This window comes from Mesoplodon densirostris, chromosome 7 (assembly GCF_025265405.1).
Source record: "Mesoplodon densirostris isolate mMesDen1 chromosome 7, mMesDen1 primary haplotype, whole genome shotgun sequence".
In the NCBI taxonomy this organism is placed as follows: domain Eukaryota; kingdom Metazoa; phylum Chordata; class Mammalia; order Artiodactyla; family Ziphiidae; genus Mesoplodon; species Mesoplodon densirostris.
Window position 1 is genome coordinate 11,640,710 of NC_082667.1, and position 15,581 is coordinate 11,656,290.

Sequence of the window (15,581 nt, forward strand, 5' to 3'; positions counted from 1 at the left end):
GCCTTAAAAGAATTTTAGAGTGTGCAGAACTGCATTTTATGTGATGGAAAATGAAAAAGCCACTAGGGTTACACAGTAAAAGAACAGGTGATAAAAAGTAAAGGCAGTGTAGTAGCCTATGGTTAGCCCATTTTGTATCCTGAGGCACAAGGATGATTAAGGACTTCCTGGTCAACAAAGTTTATAATGGAGAAAAGATTTCCCAGTGTGAGCCCTTTCCATTGAGAGTATAATATACTTGAATTGTGAAGTTAAAACCTTAGTTCCTCATCTTGATATAAATACTATACGGGTTTATAAAAAGAAAATTGCTTTCTAAGTCGACCTGTGACTTGTTTAATATACTTCTAAAGGTAGATATACAGCTGGTGTAGAGAATTTAAACCAGGAGGTAAAATGTCAGACCTATGACATACATTTTGGTTGGTTGGTTTTTAACTCAAGGAGTGAGTATCTTGAGTAGTACCTGTTAGTACAGTAGTTATTTTAAGTCACTGGCTACAGATGCTCTGATGTCACCTTTCCTTAAGAAACTAGTCACTGTCTTCTGCATGGAAAAATGTTTGTATCATCTTTGAGCAGTAAATGGGCCACAGTAATCTCAACTCGTTCTCTAAAAGTAAAAGCTTACACTTACAAGGTGCTTATTATATGCTAGGGACTGTTCTAAGTGTTTCATGTATATTGTTAATCCTCATAGCAACCTTGCAAGGTAGGTACTATTATTATCCTCATGTTAACAAATGAAGAAGGAAAATACCAGAGATGTTAAGTAACTATAAATACAATCAATGTAAGCTACCAGTTACGTTTTAACAGTCTTTGGGGGATCTTTGGGAATCTCCTGCCTCCACATGGAAGGGCTCCCCATTCTTTCTACTTCCTTTTTATTGATAGCTGCTAAAATCTTTAGGGACTGAGATTGCGCTAAAATTAAATCACCTCTACTTCCTGTTCATTTTGTTTTTATTCAGAAACAAATATCCCTGAGACAGACTTGAGGGGAATTACCACAACAAGCATACATTTATAAAAGCAGCCAGGAATTCAGTAACCCACATCAGGGTATAGGTTAATTAGTTGAAGGAAAACAGTTGTCTCTTTCCCTTCGTTTCTCTGTTATTTTTTTCCCGTACCCTTTATCATTTTGACCAATGTGGGTTGAGGTCAAGCATTGGCATATCTAAGTATGTTTTTAGGTCATTTGAAAAAGATACAGAGTGAAGTATCCTTTTATACTAAGGACGTGTGATCTCTAACATTACTGTTTCAGATGATTTTTCGCAAGAGCAAGAAATATATAAAATGAACACGATGGTGTTCTGTGGCATAGGTTTCTTTGCTTACATGTTTGAAAAAGTAACAATTCACAACAGAGCCTTTCTCACAGAATATGGCTACTTAACCAGCATTTTTAAAATTAATTATTAAGGACAAATTGATTATCATCTTTGGTGGGACGTAGTAAAGTTAGTAAATAGGATTATGAGAAGTGAATGAAAGCAATGCAAATTAGAACTCTTTTGCATTAGAATCAATCTTAACAAATCAGTTTCTTAAATTTGGGAAATAAATGTTTAAAAAAATCCCTTAATTCAGGATTATAGACTCCCTTTTTTTTTTTTTTCCGGCATTGTTGAGTCAGTAAAATTGCAAAAAGCAGTTAGTCCCTCAAAACATGCTTAGCTTACTCTTCCTTAGCAAAGATGATACAAATAGTAATATCACAATTGATTTTTAATTACACTGTTCTTTAAGCATATTTTTTAAATAGCTGATAATTTGGGCCTCCCTGGTGGCGCAGTGGTTGAGAGTCCGCCTGCCGATGCAGGGGATACGGGTTCGTGCCCCGGTCTGGGAGGATCCCATATGCCGCGGAGCAGCTGGGCCCGTGGGCCATGGCCGCTGAGCCTGCGCGTCCGGAGCCTGTGCTCCGCAACGGGAGAGGCCACAACAGTGAGAGGCCCGCATACCGCAAAAAGAAAAAAAATAAAAATTAAAAAAATAAATAAATAAATAAATAGCTGATAATTTAAATTAGTGCTGTAATTTTCATCTAAAGTAGCTTTTTCCCTTTACCACAAGTAGTGCATTCACATCTACCACAGTGCTCAAAGACTAGACAGTGGTTCTGATCATACAAGTTACAAATTTGGGAGTCCCACTTACCTCGTTTTTTTTTTTTGTTTTTTGGCTGCAGCATGCGGGATCTTAGTTCCCTGACCAGGGACTGAACCTGTGACCCCTGCATTGGGAGCATGGAGTCTTAACCACTGGACTGCCAGGGAAATCTCTTACCTTTTTTTTTTTTTTTTTTTGGATCACTAGTGTTATATGATACATTGTTAAGTAATAAAAGTAGCAATTTTAAATGTTTATAATCTGACCCTGAAAGGGACTTAGGCTACTTAAATTTGTTATACATCTGAAACTAATGTAATGTTGTACGTCAACTATACTTCAATAAATAAATTAAAAATTGCAAATAATCCAAATTTCCATCAGTAAGAGATAAGTTAAATTACTTTATTAGTAGAGTAGAATCTCATATAGGTATGAAAAAGAATGAGATGATATTATCAGTAGTTATGTGTTCCCACTTTAAAAAATTTAACATTCCTGAAGAATTATGGGGAACTTTCACTTTCTGAGTTACATATTTGTGTAATGTTTAAATTTTTTTAACAAATATGTATTTTAACAAGTTGCATATGAGCCCCTCAGAAAGTCTAAATCTTTTTTTAAGTGGCTACCATTAATTACACCCTTAGTATATACCAGGCACTTTTTTTTTGTTTGTTTTCTTTTTTTTGTGGTACGCAGGCCTCTCACTGTTGTGGCCTCTCCCTTTGCGGAGCACAGGCTCCGGACGCGCAGGCTCAGTGGCCATGGCTCACGGGCCCAGCCGCTCCGCGGCATGTGGGATCTTCCCGGACTGGGGCACGAACCCGCATCCCCTGCATCGGCAGGCGAACTCTCAACCACCGCGCCACCAGGGAAGCCCCCAGGCACTTTTTTTTTTTCTTTTTTTCTTGTCGTGGTGCTCCCACTTCTTCCTTCTCCTTTCTTTAAATGAGGTATATAGAAAAATTATATGGGGAGGATTGTCATTAAGGACACTTTTTCAGAATTCTGTGTTTTTATGTTAGTAATTGTTACCTCTCTGTTTTGAATTTTGCAGGACATACAAAACAAAACTAAAATAAGAATAAAAATATATAACATTTACAAAAGAATACATGGGGTTTTGATGGGTTAGGAAGTAGTGCATGTTCAGATGAGGTGAAGGTAGAATTAAAATGAAAAGATTATTTAGGGAAAGCTTCAGTGAGGAGGGAAAGCTATCTGAATTTGAATGCTGAAAGGAGCAAAGTCGTAGAGCTTTTATGATGGAGTCAGAAGGGCATGATGAGCGATAAGGTCAAGGAGCACTGGAATGAGAAAAGTGAAGGAAGTAAGGTCTGGTTCTAGAGAAACTGATAGAAGGTTCTGAAGATTTTCATCTGTGCTATAGCTGGACTCAAAAACATTGCTGTGTCACCATAAAAAACAAAAAAACAACAAAATAACCTAGTGCCAGTGCTACAGATTATATAGTAGTATGTAGAAATAGACAGTTAAAGCAGAAGAGGACCGACGCTTGTCCAAGTCACCCACACCTTTCCTGTGGCATACTTGTAGTAGCCTCCTACCAGGCCTCCACGCTTCCAGTAGTGTTGCCCCTTTCTCTGCAAATCTGTTTTCAACACAGCAGCCAGAGTGATTCTTTCAAAAAGTCAAGCCACATCCAAACCTCCGGCGGCCCCCATTTCAGAGTGGCTCTAAAGGTCCTCTAGGAGCTCTCCCACTTTGACCTCATTTTTCTTCTCCTCTTCACCCCTGTTCATTCCAATCCAAGCACAGTCCTTGCTGCTTCTCAAAATCGTCAGTCTCTCATCTTAAGGCCATTTTACTGACTGTCCCTCTGCCTGAGACACTCTTCTCCTAGATATCCCCATGGCTAACTTATTCTTGATATTTTGCTCAAATGTTACCTTCTCAATGAGACATACCTCTGACCATCCTATTTAAAGTTTTCAATTTGCTTCTCTTCCACCGTATTCCTGTAGCATATCATCTTCTAATATAGTATCTAATTTACTTATTTGTTATGTTCATTATCTATTATCTGTCTCTTCCCTGCTTAAAAAGCCACAGAAGGGCAGGGATCCTTGTCTATTTTGTACACCAATGTACCCCATGCACCTAAAACAATGTCTGTCACATAATAGATGCTCAAAAAATACTAATTGAATGACACGAATGGATTTAAGAGCTTGTAAAGAAGATGACAGTTACCTAAAAGAAAGTTGTACGCTAGCGCGAGTTTTTGCCTAAAATGTCACAGAATCTCAAACCAGCAGGTTGTACTATATCACCAACTTAGAAATTGGTTTCAGAATATAGTTTGCACATCGTTGCTAATGTATTAAGCTATTACTCTAAAAGTTTGAGTTTATTCCTGGTAGGATGTTAGTTGTTCTCAATAGTGCAAAGCCCACTTTAAATGTGCCCCTTAGTTTAAACCTTATTTCATGTCTCTAGGTGGATAACAGAAGAATTTTATAAAACTTTTTTATTCCAGTATGAGCTCTGTTTCTTTCTTATGATTTCCTTATAGATGATGATTGGCAGGAAGCACATGAGCGCCTGGCTGAGTTGGAAGAGAAGCTACCTGTGGCGGTTAATGAACAAACAGGCAACGGAGAAAGGGATGAGATGGACTTGTTAGGTGATCATGAGGAGAATCTGGCAGAAAGGCTCAGTAAGATGGTGATTGAAAATGAACTAGAAGATCCAGCTATCATGAGGGCAGTACAGACCAGGCCAGTGTTGCAAGTAAGTTACTGTGATCTGAGAGCTATAGCAAACTGATAATTAAAGCAAAGTATTGGGCTTGGCTATTTTATTCCATCTACTATACTGAGAGAATTACATGTGCTATAGAAATTTGGTAGTATAATTCCTGATGATAGCAATTCTAGAGGTGAAGTTGGGAAATAAGGTATATTCTAGCACACTGTAGTTTCTATTCTCAAGCAGTTGAGGCTCTTTGGGAGCTTTGCTCACCGAAAGCTGGTAAGTTGCCCAGCGAGCCTGCACTCTTCTAGACTTTGTGTGTTTGTTTTCCTTTTTTGTTAGCCCCGACCAGGAAGTCTCAATTCCAGCATCTGGGATGGATCTGAAGTTCTGAGGCGAATTCGAGGACCACTGCTTGCTCAGGTACTAAACGTTTTCTCGTTATATAAAGATCCTAATACCCAAAAGCTGGCTCCTATTGTTACACTTTCCTTACTGGAACAATGTATGGATGTATATCCTTTGCCAGTCTTACGTTGATTATGTCATCCAGCACCCATAGCTGGACCTGTTGATTGTACCCTCCCCCAGACTCTCTGGTAATGCTCACTTGACTGTGCTTTCTTTGAAATGGTTGAAAGGGAGCCATTGGAACTCAAATTTGACAGCTTATGATTTGAATTACTTAAAGTCATCTTTAGGCAAAACTATAGGGACAGAGAACAGATCAGTGTTTGCCAGTGGTTGGGGGTGGTAGGAGAGGTTGACTACAAAGGACCAATACAAAGGAAGTTTGGGGAGTAATAAAACTTATGTGTCTTGATTTTGGTGTTAGATCCAGGACTCTCTGCATTTATCAAAATTTAGTGCTATACACTAAAGAGGGTAACATTTTTACTGGATGTGAAATAAAACTAAATAAAAATTTTTAAAATAATTTCTCAAGATATCTGGCATCTGTAAAGGTTATTAAAATATTTCAAGGTAGCTAATTTTTTTAACACTACTTCCTCAATTAGGAAATGCCTACAGTGTCTGTGTTAGAATATGCCTTGCCTCAGAGGCCCCCACAGGGCCCAGAAGATGATCGGGACGTTTCTGAGCGTGCATTACCAAGGCGGTCAACTTCTCCTATCATTGGGAGTCCTCCTGTTAGAGCTGTCCCCATAGGCACCCCACCTAAGCAGACGGCTGTACCCAGCTTCAACCAACAGGTACCTCTCATTAACAGGCACTCAGCCCAGGATATTGGGAATCTGGGCAAAATTATTTGGGAAATTGGTGATGCTGGGAGGAGGGTGGAAGTTTGGGGTAGGCGTTAGATTAAAAAGAAAAGTAGCCAATAGAGGAAAAGTTAGTACAAATAAGAGACACATTCCCCAATGCCCATTGCTGGTGCTACTACTGTTGCTGCTGCCTTTTAATTGGGGGAGAAAAAGGGTAGTTAACCACATTTAGTGTAAATGTCCTTTTTAAAGTGTTTTGCTGGCTGCCCAAAACATTGGCAGAGAGGTAACTGAAAGCTGGGGGGAGTGGGAACACACAGCATTGTCCACATCCCTTTTTACCTTTAAGATATCCCTGCTTTCCCTAGAGCCTGTGCAGTCCTGTTCCATAGACTTTCCTCCACCTGAAACCAGCAGCTGAAAAGGAAGGCCAATTTGGAAGGTATGGGGGGAGGGTGGTATTGGTATGGCCTAGTTAGGCTCAATATCCTATGAAATGGTGGAGTCACAATGTACACGAAAGAGCTGAGCATGGCGGCCATATCATAGGGACTTCAGAATAGGACTTAGTTAATCCTCCAGCTTTCTTATCATTCCATCTCCCTCACTGCTACCAAAACATATCCTCTTGGAGAGAATTTGCAAGTCAGAATATCTGCTGGTACCTCCCTCAGATAGCATGGAAGGGTGGGGATAACTGGAGAATTAGCTAAATCTTCCTCAGTTAAAAGTGGCACATTGCTTGATATTTGTGAGAGGAAGTGACCAAAGGTTCTGTGTGTGGACCAAAGCCATAGCAATTTGCTTAGAAGTAGGGCTTTGCATTGAGTTCTGTGTCTCTGCCGGTACTCGAGGGGAGGAAGAGTAGGTAGAGGAAGAACTGACGTCACTGAGTGTAGTTGTATATATGTTTGTCCTGATAGATTCTGTGTCCGAAGCCTGTCCATGTTCGACCCCCGATGCCACCACGCTATCCTGCTCCCTACGGTGAGAGGATGTCTCCAAACCAGCTCTGCAGTGTCCCGGTATGTCACTTTACAATCTAATGAAAATATTTTCTGATCACTGCCTGGTATGTAGACATCTCCTAAATCTTAACATGTTTTTTATAATCTCCATACTTGAATTTCTGGATCTGATAGTCCCCGGGTCCGAAGACATAGTTAGTTCCTCATGTTCAGCTATTTCTTACCTCGACTCTTTTCTGATCTTAAAAATCTAAACTTGACGTGATCTGCTTTCTTGCTATTACAGTCCCTCATTCTACTTCTTTCTCTTTCATGTTATGTGATCATAGTGCTTTGTAACTTCTAGCATTACTCTCTTTCATATTCCTTCAGTGGACAGCTCAGCTCTACAATTTGAGAGCTTTTCTATCTAAGTTAATTCTGTATTTCTGTTGAGTTCCCCTGTTATTTACCTGTTTTCATGGTATAAATACAATTTTTTTTTTTTTTTTAGAACTCTTCCCTACTGGGTCACCCTTTCCCTCCTAGTGTTCCTCCTGTTCTCAGCCCCCTCCAGAGAGCACAGCTTCTTGGAGGAGCACAGGTAAGCCTAGGGTTAGCTCAGCCCTTAAAGAGCTTTCTCATTTTCCTAAGGTTCACTAGCAGATATCCCCCTTTTTTGCTGTTAATCAGTCACTGCCGCCTCTTATTTTTTCCTTTACTTTCTCAAACAAAGTTACTGATGGAAGCAGTATTCACTTTTCTGTGGATAAAAGTAAGGGGACTTGCTGATCAACTGAATCTAAGATCTTGTCCCTCTTGTAGCTACAGCCTGGACGGATGTCTCCCAGCCAGTTTGCACGGGTCCCTGGATTTGTTGGTAGTCCACTTGCTGCCATGAATCCCAAGTTGCTGCAAGGGCGAGTTGGGCAGATGCTTCCCCCAGCACCAGGCTTCCGTGCCTTCTTTAGTGCTCCAGCCCCTGCTACACCGTCTCCTCCTCAGCAGCACCCTCCTGGCCCAGGGCCTCACCTGCAAAACCTACGGTACACAAAACAAATGCCTCCATTTATCCATTGTCATCTAAGTCTCTTGATCATTGACGTTTAGTGATGTAACATAGAAGTCTGTTAATATTTGCAAGTGATACATTTTGAGATGTTATTTGATCCTCAAGTTGCCAAACACAGAAATGTTTGACAGTCTCCAGTCTTTCTTATGAATCACATTTCCCTCCAGTCACATGCTTCCTGTGTACATTTGCACATTACTAATCACCTTTTTTATTTCTCCTGAAGTTTCTTATGTCTCACTTATTTTACAAACACACACATACTTACATATGCACTGTTTGTCATTTAACAAGAATTATCATATATTAAGGAACAGAGAGAAAGTTCCCTGGAGGTCCAGTGGTTAGGATTCGGTGCTTTCACTGCCATGACCTGGGTTCAGTGCCTGGTCGGGGAACTAAGATCCTGCAAGCTGCACGGCTCAGCCAAAAAAAACCCAAAAAGGGAACAGAGATATAGATGTTGAGTTGTCAGCTAATCTCAGTGCTAGCTAGTTGCTTGCTTCCACTGTGATTTTATAACAAGAGGGGTTTAAGTTCCTGCTTCAGTGAAATTGTGTTTTATTACATATCGTATTGTATCAGTTAGGATTCTCCAGAGCAGCAGAACCAGTAGGATATAGATAAATAAGTAAAGAAGGGATTTACTGTAAGGAATTGGCTTGCATGATTGTGGGGCTGGCAAGTCCAAAATTCATAGGGCAGGCCAGCAGCCTGGACACTTTGGTAGGAGTTGAGGTTGCAACCTTGAGTCTGAATTTATAGGGCAGGTGGGAAGGCTGGAAATTCAGTCAGGATTTCCGTGTTCTAGTCTTGAGGCAAAATTCCTTCCCTGGGAAACATGTTTTCCTTTCAACTGATTGGGCAAGACCCAACCACATTATCGAGGGCCATCTCTTTTTTTCTTCAGGTCAACTAATTGTAAATGATAATCGCATCTACAAAATACCTTCACAGCAACATCTAGATGAGTGATTGTCCAAACAACTGGCTACCTTAGCCAAGTTGGTATAAAATTAACTATCACACATATATGTTTCAATGTCATTCCCAAATACTTGAAACTAAGTACATTAAATCTGTTAGAGACTTCTCTTTAACAGGAGCAAAAAGAAAAAGAATTAAACTGCTTTACTGCTGATTCATTCTAATTTTATGATTGTCCTCTTAGGAGGTGAGAATTGGCTTTTGTGGAAGACATAAAAATACAGTGGTGTCTTCCTTCTGAAAGATCTTAGAATAGACTTTAGCATTCCCTTGGGTGAACCTGTATGAAGTTATCCTGTACTGACCATATTGTTAAAAACTTCAAGTCATCAGGATGACAGAATTGCACATCTTTTCCCGTTTTGCTTAGATCACAGGCCCCAATGTTTAGACCAGACACAACGCACCTTCATCCACAGCACCGTCGACTCTTGCATCAGAGACAGCAACAGAATAGAAAGTAAGTACTTATCCTACTCCTTGGTGGTTTCTTAATTTAGCTTTCATTTTTGACTGATTTAGTTTACTTTTTAAGTAAATCTAATCAGTATTGCACTTATTGTAACTGGTTAAGTCAGATCATATATGCTGTTATTTTATGTTTTCAATGCACAGATTCTTTTTTTTTGAATTTTTGAATTTTACTTATTTTTTATACAGCAGGCTCTTATTAGGTATATATTTTATACATATTAGTGTGTATATGTCAATCCCAATCTCCCAATTCATCTCGCCACCACCACCCTTCCCCGCCACTTTCCCCCCTTGGTGTCCTTGTCCATATGTTTGTTCTTTACATCTGTGTGTCTATTTCTGCCCTGCAAACCGGTTCATCTGTACCATTTTTCTAGGTTCCACATATATGCATTAACATACGATACTTGTTTTTCTCTTTCTGACTTACTTCACTCTGTATGACAGTCTCTAGATCCATCCACGTCTCTAAACTGACCCAATTTCATTCCTTTTTATGGCTGAGTAATACTCCATTGTATATATGTACCACATCTTCTATATCCATTCGTCTGTCGATGGGCATTTAGGTTGCTTCCATGACCTGGCTATTGTAAATAGTGCTGCAATGAACATTGGGGTGCATGTGTCTTTTTTTTTTTTTTTTTTTTTTTTTGTGGTACGCGGGCCTACTCACTGTTGTGGCCTCTCCCGTTGCGGAGCACAGGCTCCGGACGTGCAGGCTCAGCGGCCATAGCTCATGGGCCCAGCCGCTCTGCGGCATGTGGGATCTTCCCAGTCCGGGGCACGAACCCGTGTCCCCTGCATCGGCAGGCGGACTCTCAACCACTGTGCTACCAGGGAAGCCCTGCATGTGTCTTTTTGAATTATGGTTTTCTCTGGGTATATACCTAGTAGTGGGATTGCTGGATCATATGGTAATTCTATTTTTAGTTTTTTAAGAAATCTCCGTACTGTTCTCCATAGTGGCTGTATCAATTTACATTCCCGCCAACAGTGCAAGAGGGTTCCCTTTTCTCCACGCCCTCTCCAGCATTTGTTGTTTGTAGATTTTCTGATGATGCCCTTTCTAACTGGTGTGAGGTGATACCTCATTGTAGTTTTGATTTGCATTTCTGTCATAATTAGTTATGTTGAGCAGCTTTTCATGTGCTTCTTGGCCATCTGTATGTCTTTGGAGAAATGTCTATTTAGGTCTTCTGACCATTCTTGGATTGGGTTTTTTTAATATTGAGCTGCATGAGCTGTTTATATATTTTGGAGATTAATCCTTTGTCCATTGATTTGTTTGCAGATATTTTCTCCCATTCTGAGGGTTGTCTTTTCGTCTTGTTTGTAGTTTCCTTTGCTGTGCAAAAGCTTTGAAGTTTCATTAGGTCCCATTTGTGTATTTTTGTTTTTATTTCCATTAGGAGGTGGATCAGAAAACATCTTGCTGTGATTCATGTCAAAGAGTGTTCTTCCTACGTTTTCCTCTAAGAGTTTTATAGTGTCCAGTCTTACATTTAGGTGTCTAATCCATTTTGAGTTTATTTTTGTTTATGGTGTTAGGGAGTGTTCTAATTTCATTCTTTTACGTGTAACCATCCAGTTTTCCAAGCACCACTTATTGAAGGGACTGTCTTTTGTCCATTGTCATAGATTAGTGCGTGGGTTTATCTCTGGGCTTGCTATCCTGTTGCATTGATCTATGTTTCTGTTTTTGTGCCAGTACCATATTGTCTTGATTACTGTAGCTTTGTAGTATAGTCTGAAGTCAGGGAGCCTGATTCCTCCAGCTCCATTTTTCTTTCTCAAGATTGATTTGGCTATTCGGGGTCTTTTGTGTTTACGTACAAATTGTGAAATTTTTTGTTCTACTTCTGTGAAAAATGCCATTGGTAATTTGATAGGTATTGCATTGAATCTGCAGATTGCTTTGGGTAGTATAGTCATTTTCACAATATTGATTCTTCCAGTCCAAGAACATGGTATATCTCTCCATCTGTTTGTGTCATCTTGGATTTCTTTCATCAGTGTCTTACAGTTTTCTGAGTACAAGTCTTACAAGTCTTTTACCTCCTTGGGTAGGTTTATTCCTAGGCATTTTATTCTTTTTGTGTGATGGTAAATGGGATTGTTTCCTTAATTTCTCTTTCTGATCTTTCATTGTTAGTGTATAGGAATGCAGGAGGTTTCTGTGCATTAATTTTGTATCCTGCAACCTTACCAAATTCATGGATTAGTTCTAGTAGTTTTCTGGTAGCGTCTTTAGGATTTTCTACGTATAGTATCATGTCGTTGGGACCAGTGACAGTTTTACTTTTTCTTTTCCAATTTGTATTCCTTTTATTTCTTTTTCTTCCCTGATTGCTTTGGCTAGGACTTCCAATACTGTGCTGAATAATAGTGGCGAGAGTGGACATCCTTGTCTTGTTCCTGATCTTAGAGGAAATGCTTTCAGATTTTCACCATTGAGAACGATGTTTGCTGTAGGTTTGTCGTACATGGCATTTATTATGTTGGGGTAGGTTCCTTCTGTGCTCACTTTCTGGAGACTTTTTATCATAAATGAGTATTGAATTTTTTCAGATGCTTTTTCTGCATCTGTTGAGATGAGCATATGGTTTTTATTCTTTAATTTGTTAATATGGTGTATCATGTTGATTGTTCTGCATATATTGAATCCTGCATCCCTGAGATAAATCCCACTTGATCATGGTGTATGATCCTTTTAATGTGTTGTTGGATTCTGTTTGCTAGTATTTTGTGGAGGATTTTTGCATCTATATTCATCAGTGATATTGGTCTGTAATTTTCTTTTTTTTTAGTATCTTTGATTTCGGTATCAGGGTGATGGTGGCCTCATAGAATGAGTTTGGGAGTGTTCCTTCCTCTGCAGTTTTTTGGAAGAGTTTGAGAAGGATGCGTGTTAGCTCTTCTCTAAATGTTTGATAGAATTCACCTGTGAAGCCATCCGGTCCTGGATTTTTGTTTGTTGGAAGTTTTTTTTTCTTTTTTTTTTGTGGTACGTGGGCCTCTCACTGTTGTGACCTCTCCGGTTGCGGAGCACAGGCTCCGGACGCGCAGGCTCAGCAGCCATGGCTCACGGGCCCAGCCACTCTGTGGCATGTGGGATCTTCCCGGACCAGGGCACAAACCCACGTCCCCTCATCGGCAGGTGGACTCTCAACCACTGCGCCACCAGGGAAGCCCTGTTGGAAGATTTTTAAACACGGTTTCAATTTCGTTCCTTGTGATTGGTCTGTTCATATTTTCTATTTCTTCCTCGTTCAGTCTTGGAAGGTTATACCTTTCTAAGAATTTGTCCATTTCTTCCAGGTTGTCCATTTTATTGGCATAGAGTTGCTTGTAGTAGTCTCTTAGGATGCTTTGTATTTCTGCAGTGTCTACTGTAACTTCTCCTTTTTCATTTCTAATTTTTTTTTTTTTTTTTTTTTGCTATACGCGGGCCTCTCAGTGTTGTGGCCCCTCCCGTTGCAGAGCACAGGCTCCGTATGCGCAGGCTCAGCGGCCATGGCTCATGGGCCCAGCCGCTCTGCGGCATGTGGGATCTTCCCGGACCGGGGCACGAACCCGTGTCCCCTGCATCGGCAGGCAGACTCTCAACCACTGCGCCACCAGGGAAGCCCTTCATTTCTAATTTTATTGATTTGAGTCCTCTCCCTCATTTGCTTGATGAGTCTGGCTAAAAGTTTGTCAATTTTGTTTATCTTCTCAAAGAACCAGCTTTTAGTTTTATTGATCTTTCCTACTGTTTTCTTTGTTTCTGTTTCATTTATTTCTGCTCTGATCTTTATGATTTCTTTCCTTCTGCCATCTTTGGGTTTTGTTTGTTCTTCTTTCTCTGGCTCCTTTAGGTGTAAGGTTAGATTGTTTACTTGAGATTTTTCTTGTTTCTTGTGGTAGGCTTATTGTATTGCTATAAACTTCCCTATTAGAACTGCTTTTGCTGCATCCCATGGGTTTTCGATCGTCGTGTTTTCATTGTAATTTGTCTCTAGGTATTTTTTTACTTCCTCTTTGATTTCTTTAGTGATCTCTTGGTTTTTTTAGTAACGTATTGTTTAGCCTCCATGTGTTTGCGTTTTTTTTGTTTTTTCCCCTGTAATTGGTTTCTAATCTCATAGGGTTGTGGTCGGAAAAGATGTTTGATATGATTTCAATTTTCATAAATTTACCGAGGCTTGAGTTGTGACCCAAGATGTATCTATCCTGGATATTGTTCCATGTGCACTTGAGAAGAAAGTGTAATCTGCTATTTTGGGATGGATTGTCCTATAAATATCAATTAAATCTATCTGGTCTGTTGTGTCATTTAAAGCTTATGTTTCCATACTAATTTTCTGTCTGGATGGTCTGTCCATTGGTGTAATTGAGGTGTTAAAGTCCCCCACTATTATTGTGTTACTATCGATTTCCTCTTTTATAGCTGTTAGCATTTGCCTTATGTATTGAGGTGCTCCTATGTTGGGTGCATATATATTTATGATTGATACATCTTCTTCCTGGATTGATCCCTTGATCAATATGTAGTGTCCTTCTCTTTTGTAACATTCTTTATTTTAAAGTCTATTTTATCTGATATGAGTATTGCTACTCCAGCTTTCTTTTGATTTCCATTTGCATGGAATATCTTTTTTCCATCCCTTCACTTTCAGTCTGTATGTGTCCCTAGGTCTGAAGTGGGTCTCTTGTAGACAGCATATATATGGGTCTTGTTTTTGTATCCATTCAGCGAGCCTGTGTCTTTTGGTTGGAGCATTTAATCCATTTACGTTTAAGGTAATTATTGATATGTATGTTCCTATGACCATTTTCTTAATTGTTAGGGGTTTATTTTTGTAGGTCCTTTTCTTCTCTTTTGATTCCCACTTAGAGAAGTTCCTTTAGCATTTGTTGTAGAGCTGGTTTGGTGGTGCTGAATTCTCTTAGCTTTTGCTTGTCTGTAAAGCTTTTGTTTTCTCCATCGAATCTGAATGAGATCCTTGCCAGGTAGAGTAATCTTGGTTGTAGATTCTTCTCTTTCATCACTTGAAATATATCATGCCACTCCCTTCTGGCTTGTAGAGTTTCTGCTGAGAAATCAGCTGTTAACCTTATGGGAGTTCCCTTGTATGTTATTTGTCATTTTTCCCTTGCTGCTTTCAATAATTTTTCTTTAATTTTTGTCAATTTGATTACTATGTGTCTCCGCATGTTTCTCCTTGGGTTTATCCTGACTGGGACTCTCTGCGCTTCCTGGACTTGGGTGGCTATTTCCTTTCCCATGTTAGGGACGTTTTTGCCTATAATCTCTTCAAAGAATCTTTTCATCTCGGGTGCTTTCTCTCTCTCTTCTTCTGGGACCCCTAATGCAATTGTTGGTGCATTTAATGTTGTCCCAGAGGTCTCTTAGGCTGTCTTCATTTCTTTTCATTCTTTTTTCTTTATTCTGTTCCGCAGCAGTGAATTCCACCATTCTGTGTTCCAGGTCACTTATCCTTTCTTCTGCCTCAGTTATTCTGCTATTGATTCCTTCCGTTGTATTTTTCATTTCGGTTATTGTATTGTTCATGTCTGTTTGTTCTTTAATTCTTCCAGGTGTTTGTTCTTTAATGCTTCTAGGTCTGTGTTAAACATTTCTTGCATCTTCTCAATCTTTGCCTCCATTCTTTTTCCGAGGTCCTGGATCATCTTCACTGTCATTATTCTGAATTCTTTTTCTGGAAGGTTGCGTATCTCCACTTCATTTAGTTGTTTTTCTGGGGTTTTATCTTGTTCCTTCATCTGGTACAAAGTCCTCTGCCTTTTCATTTTGTCTGTCTTTCTGTGAATGTGGTTTTCCTTCCACAGGTTGCAGAATTGTAGTTCTTCTTGCTTCTGCTGTCTGCCCTCTGGTGGATGAGGCTATCCAAGAGGCTTGTGCAAGTTTCCTGATGGGAGGGACTGGTGGTGGGTAGAGCTGGCTATTGTTCTGGTGGGCAGAGCTCAGTAAAACTTTAATCCAGTTGTCTGCTGATGGGTGGGGCTGGGTTCCCTCCCTGTTGGTTGTTT

The 15,581-nt window shown here is 39.8% G+C and overlaps 1 protein-coding gene across 1 annotated transcript in view; it reads left to right on the forward strand.

Moving 5' to 3' along the window:
- PATL1 (PAT1 homolog 1, processing body mRNA decay factor) overlaps positions 1 to 15,581 on the forward strand; it is a 37,709-nt gene that overhangs the window by 5,826 nt on the left and 16,302 nt on the right. The window contains exons 3-9 of the mRNA XM_060104782.1: positions 4,661 to 4,878; positions 5,182 to 5,262; positions 5,859 to 6,053; positions 6,989 to 7,090; positions 7,527 to 7,616; positions 7,838 to 8,058; positions 9,442 to 9,531. Of these exons, the coding sequence (XP_059960765.1) occupies positions 4,661 to 4,878; positions 5,182 to 5,262; positions 5,859 to 6,053; positions 6,989 to 7,090; positions 7,527 to 7,616; positions 7,838 to 8,058; positions 9,442 to 9,531 (997 nt within the window). The remainder of the gene's footprint in view (positions 1 to 4,660; positions 4,879 to 5,181; positions 5,263 to 5,858; positions 6,054 to 6,988; positions 7,091 to 7,526; positions 7,617 to 7,837; positions 8,059 to 9,441; positions 9,532 to 15,581) is intronic.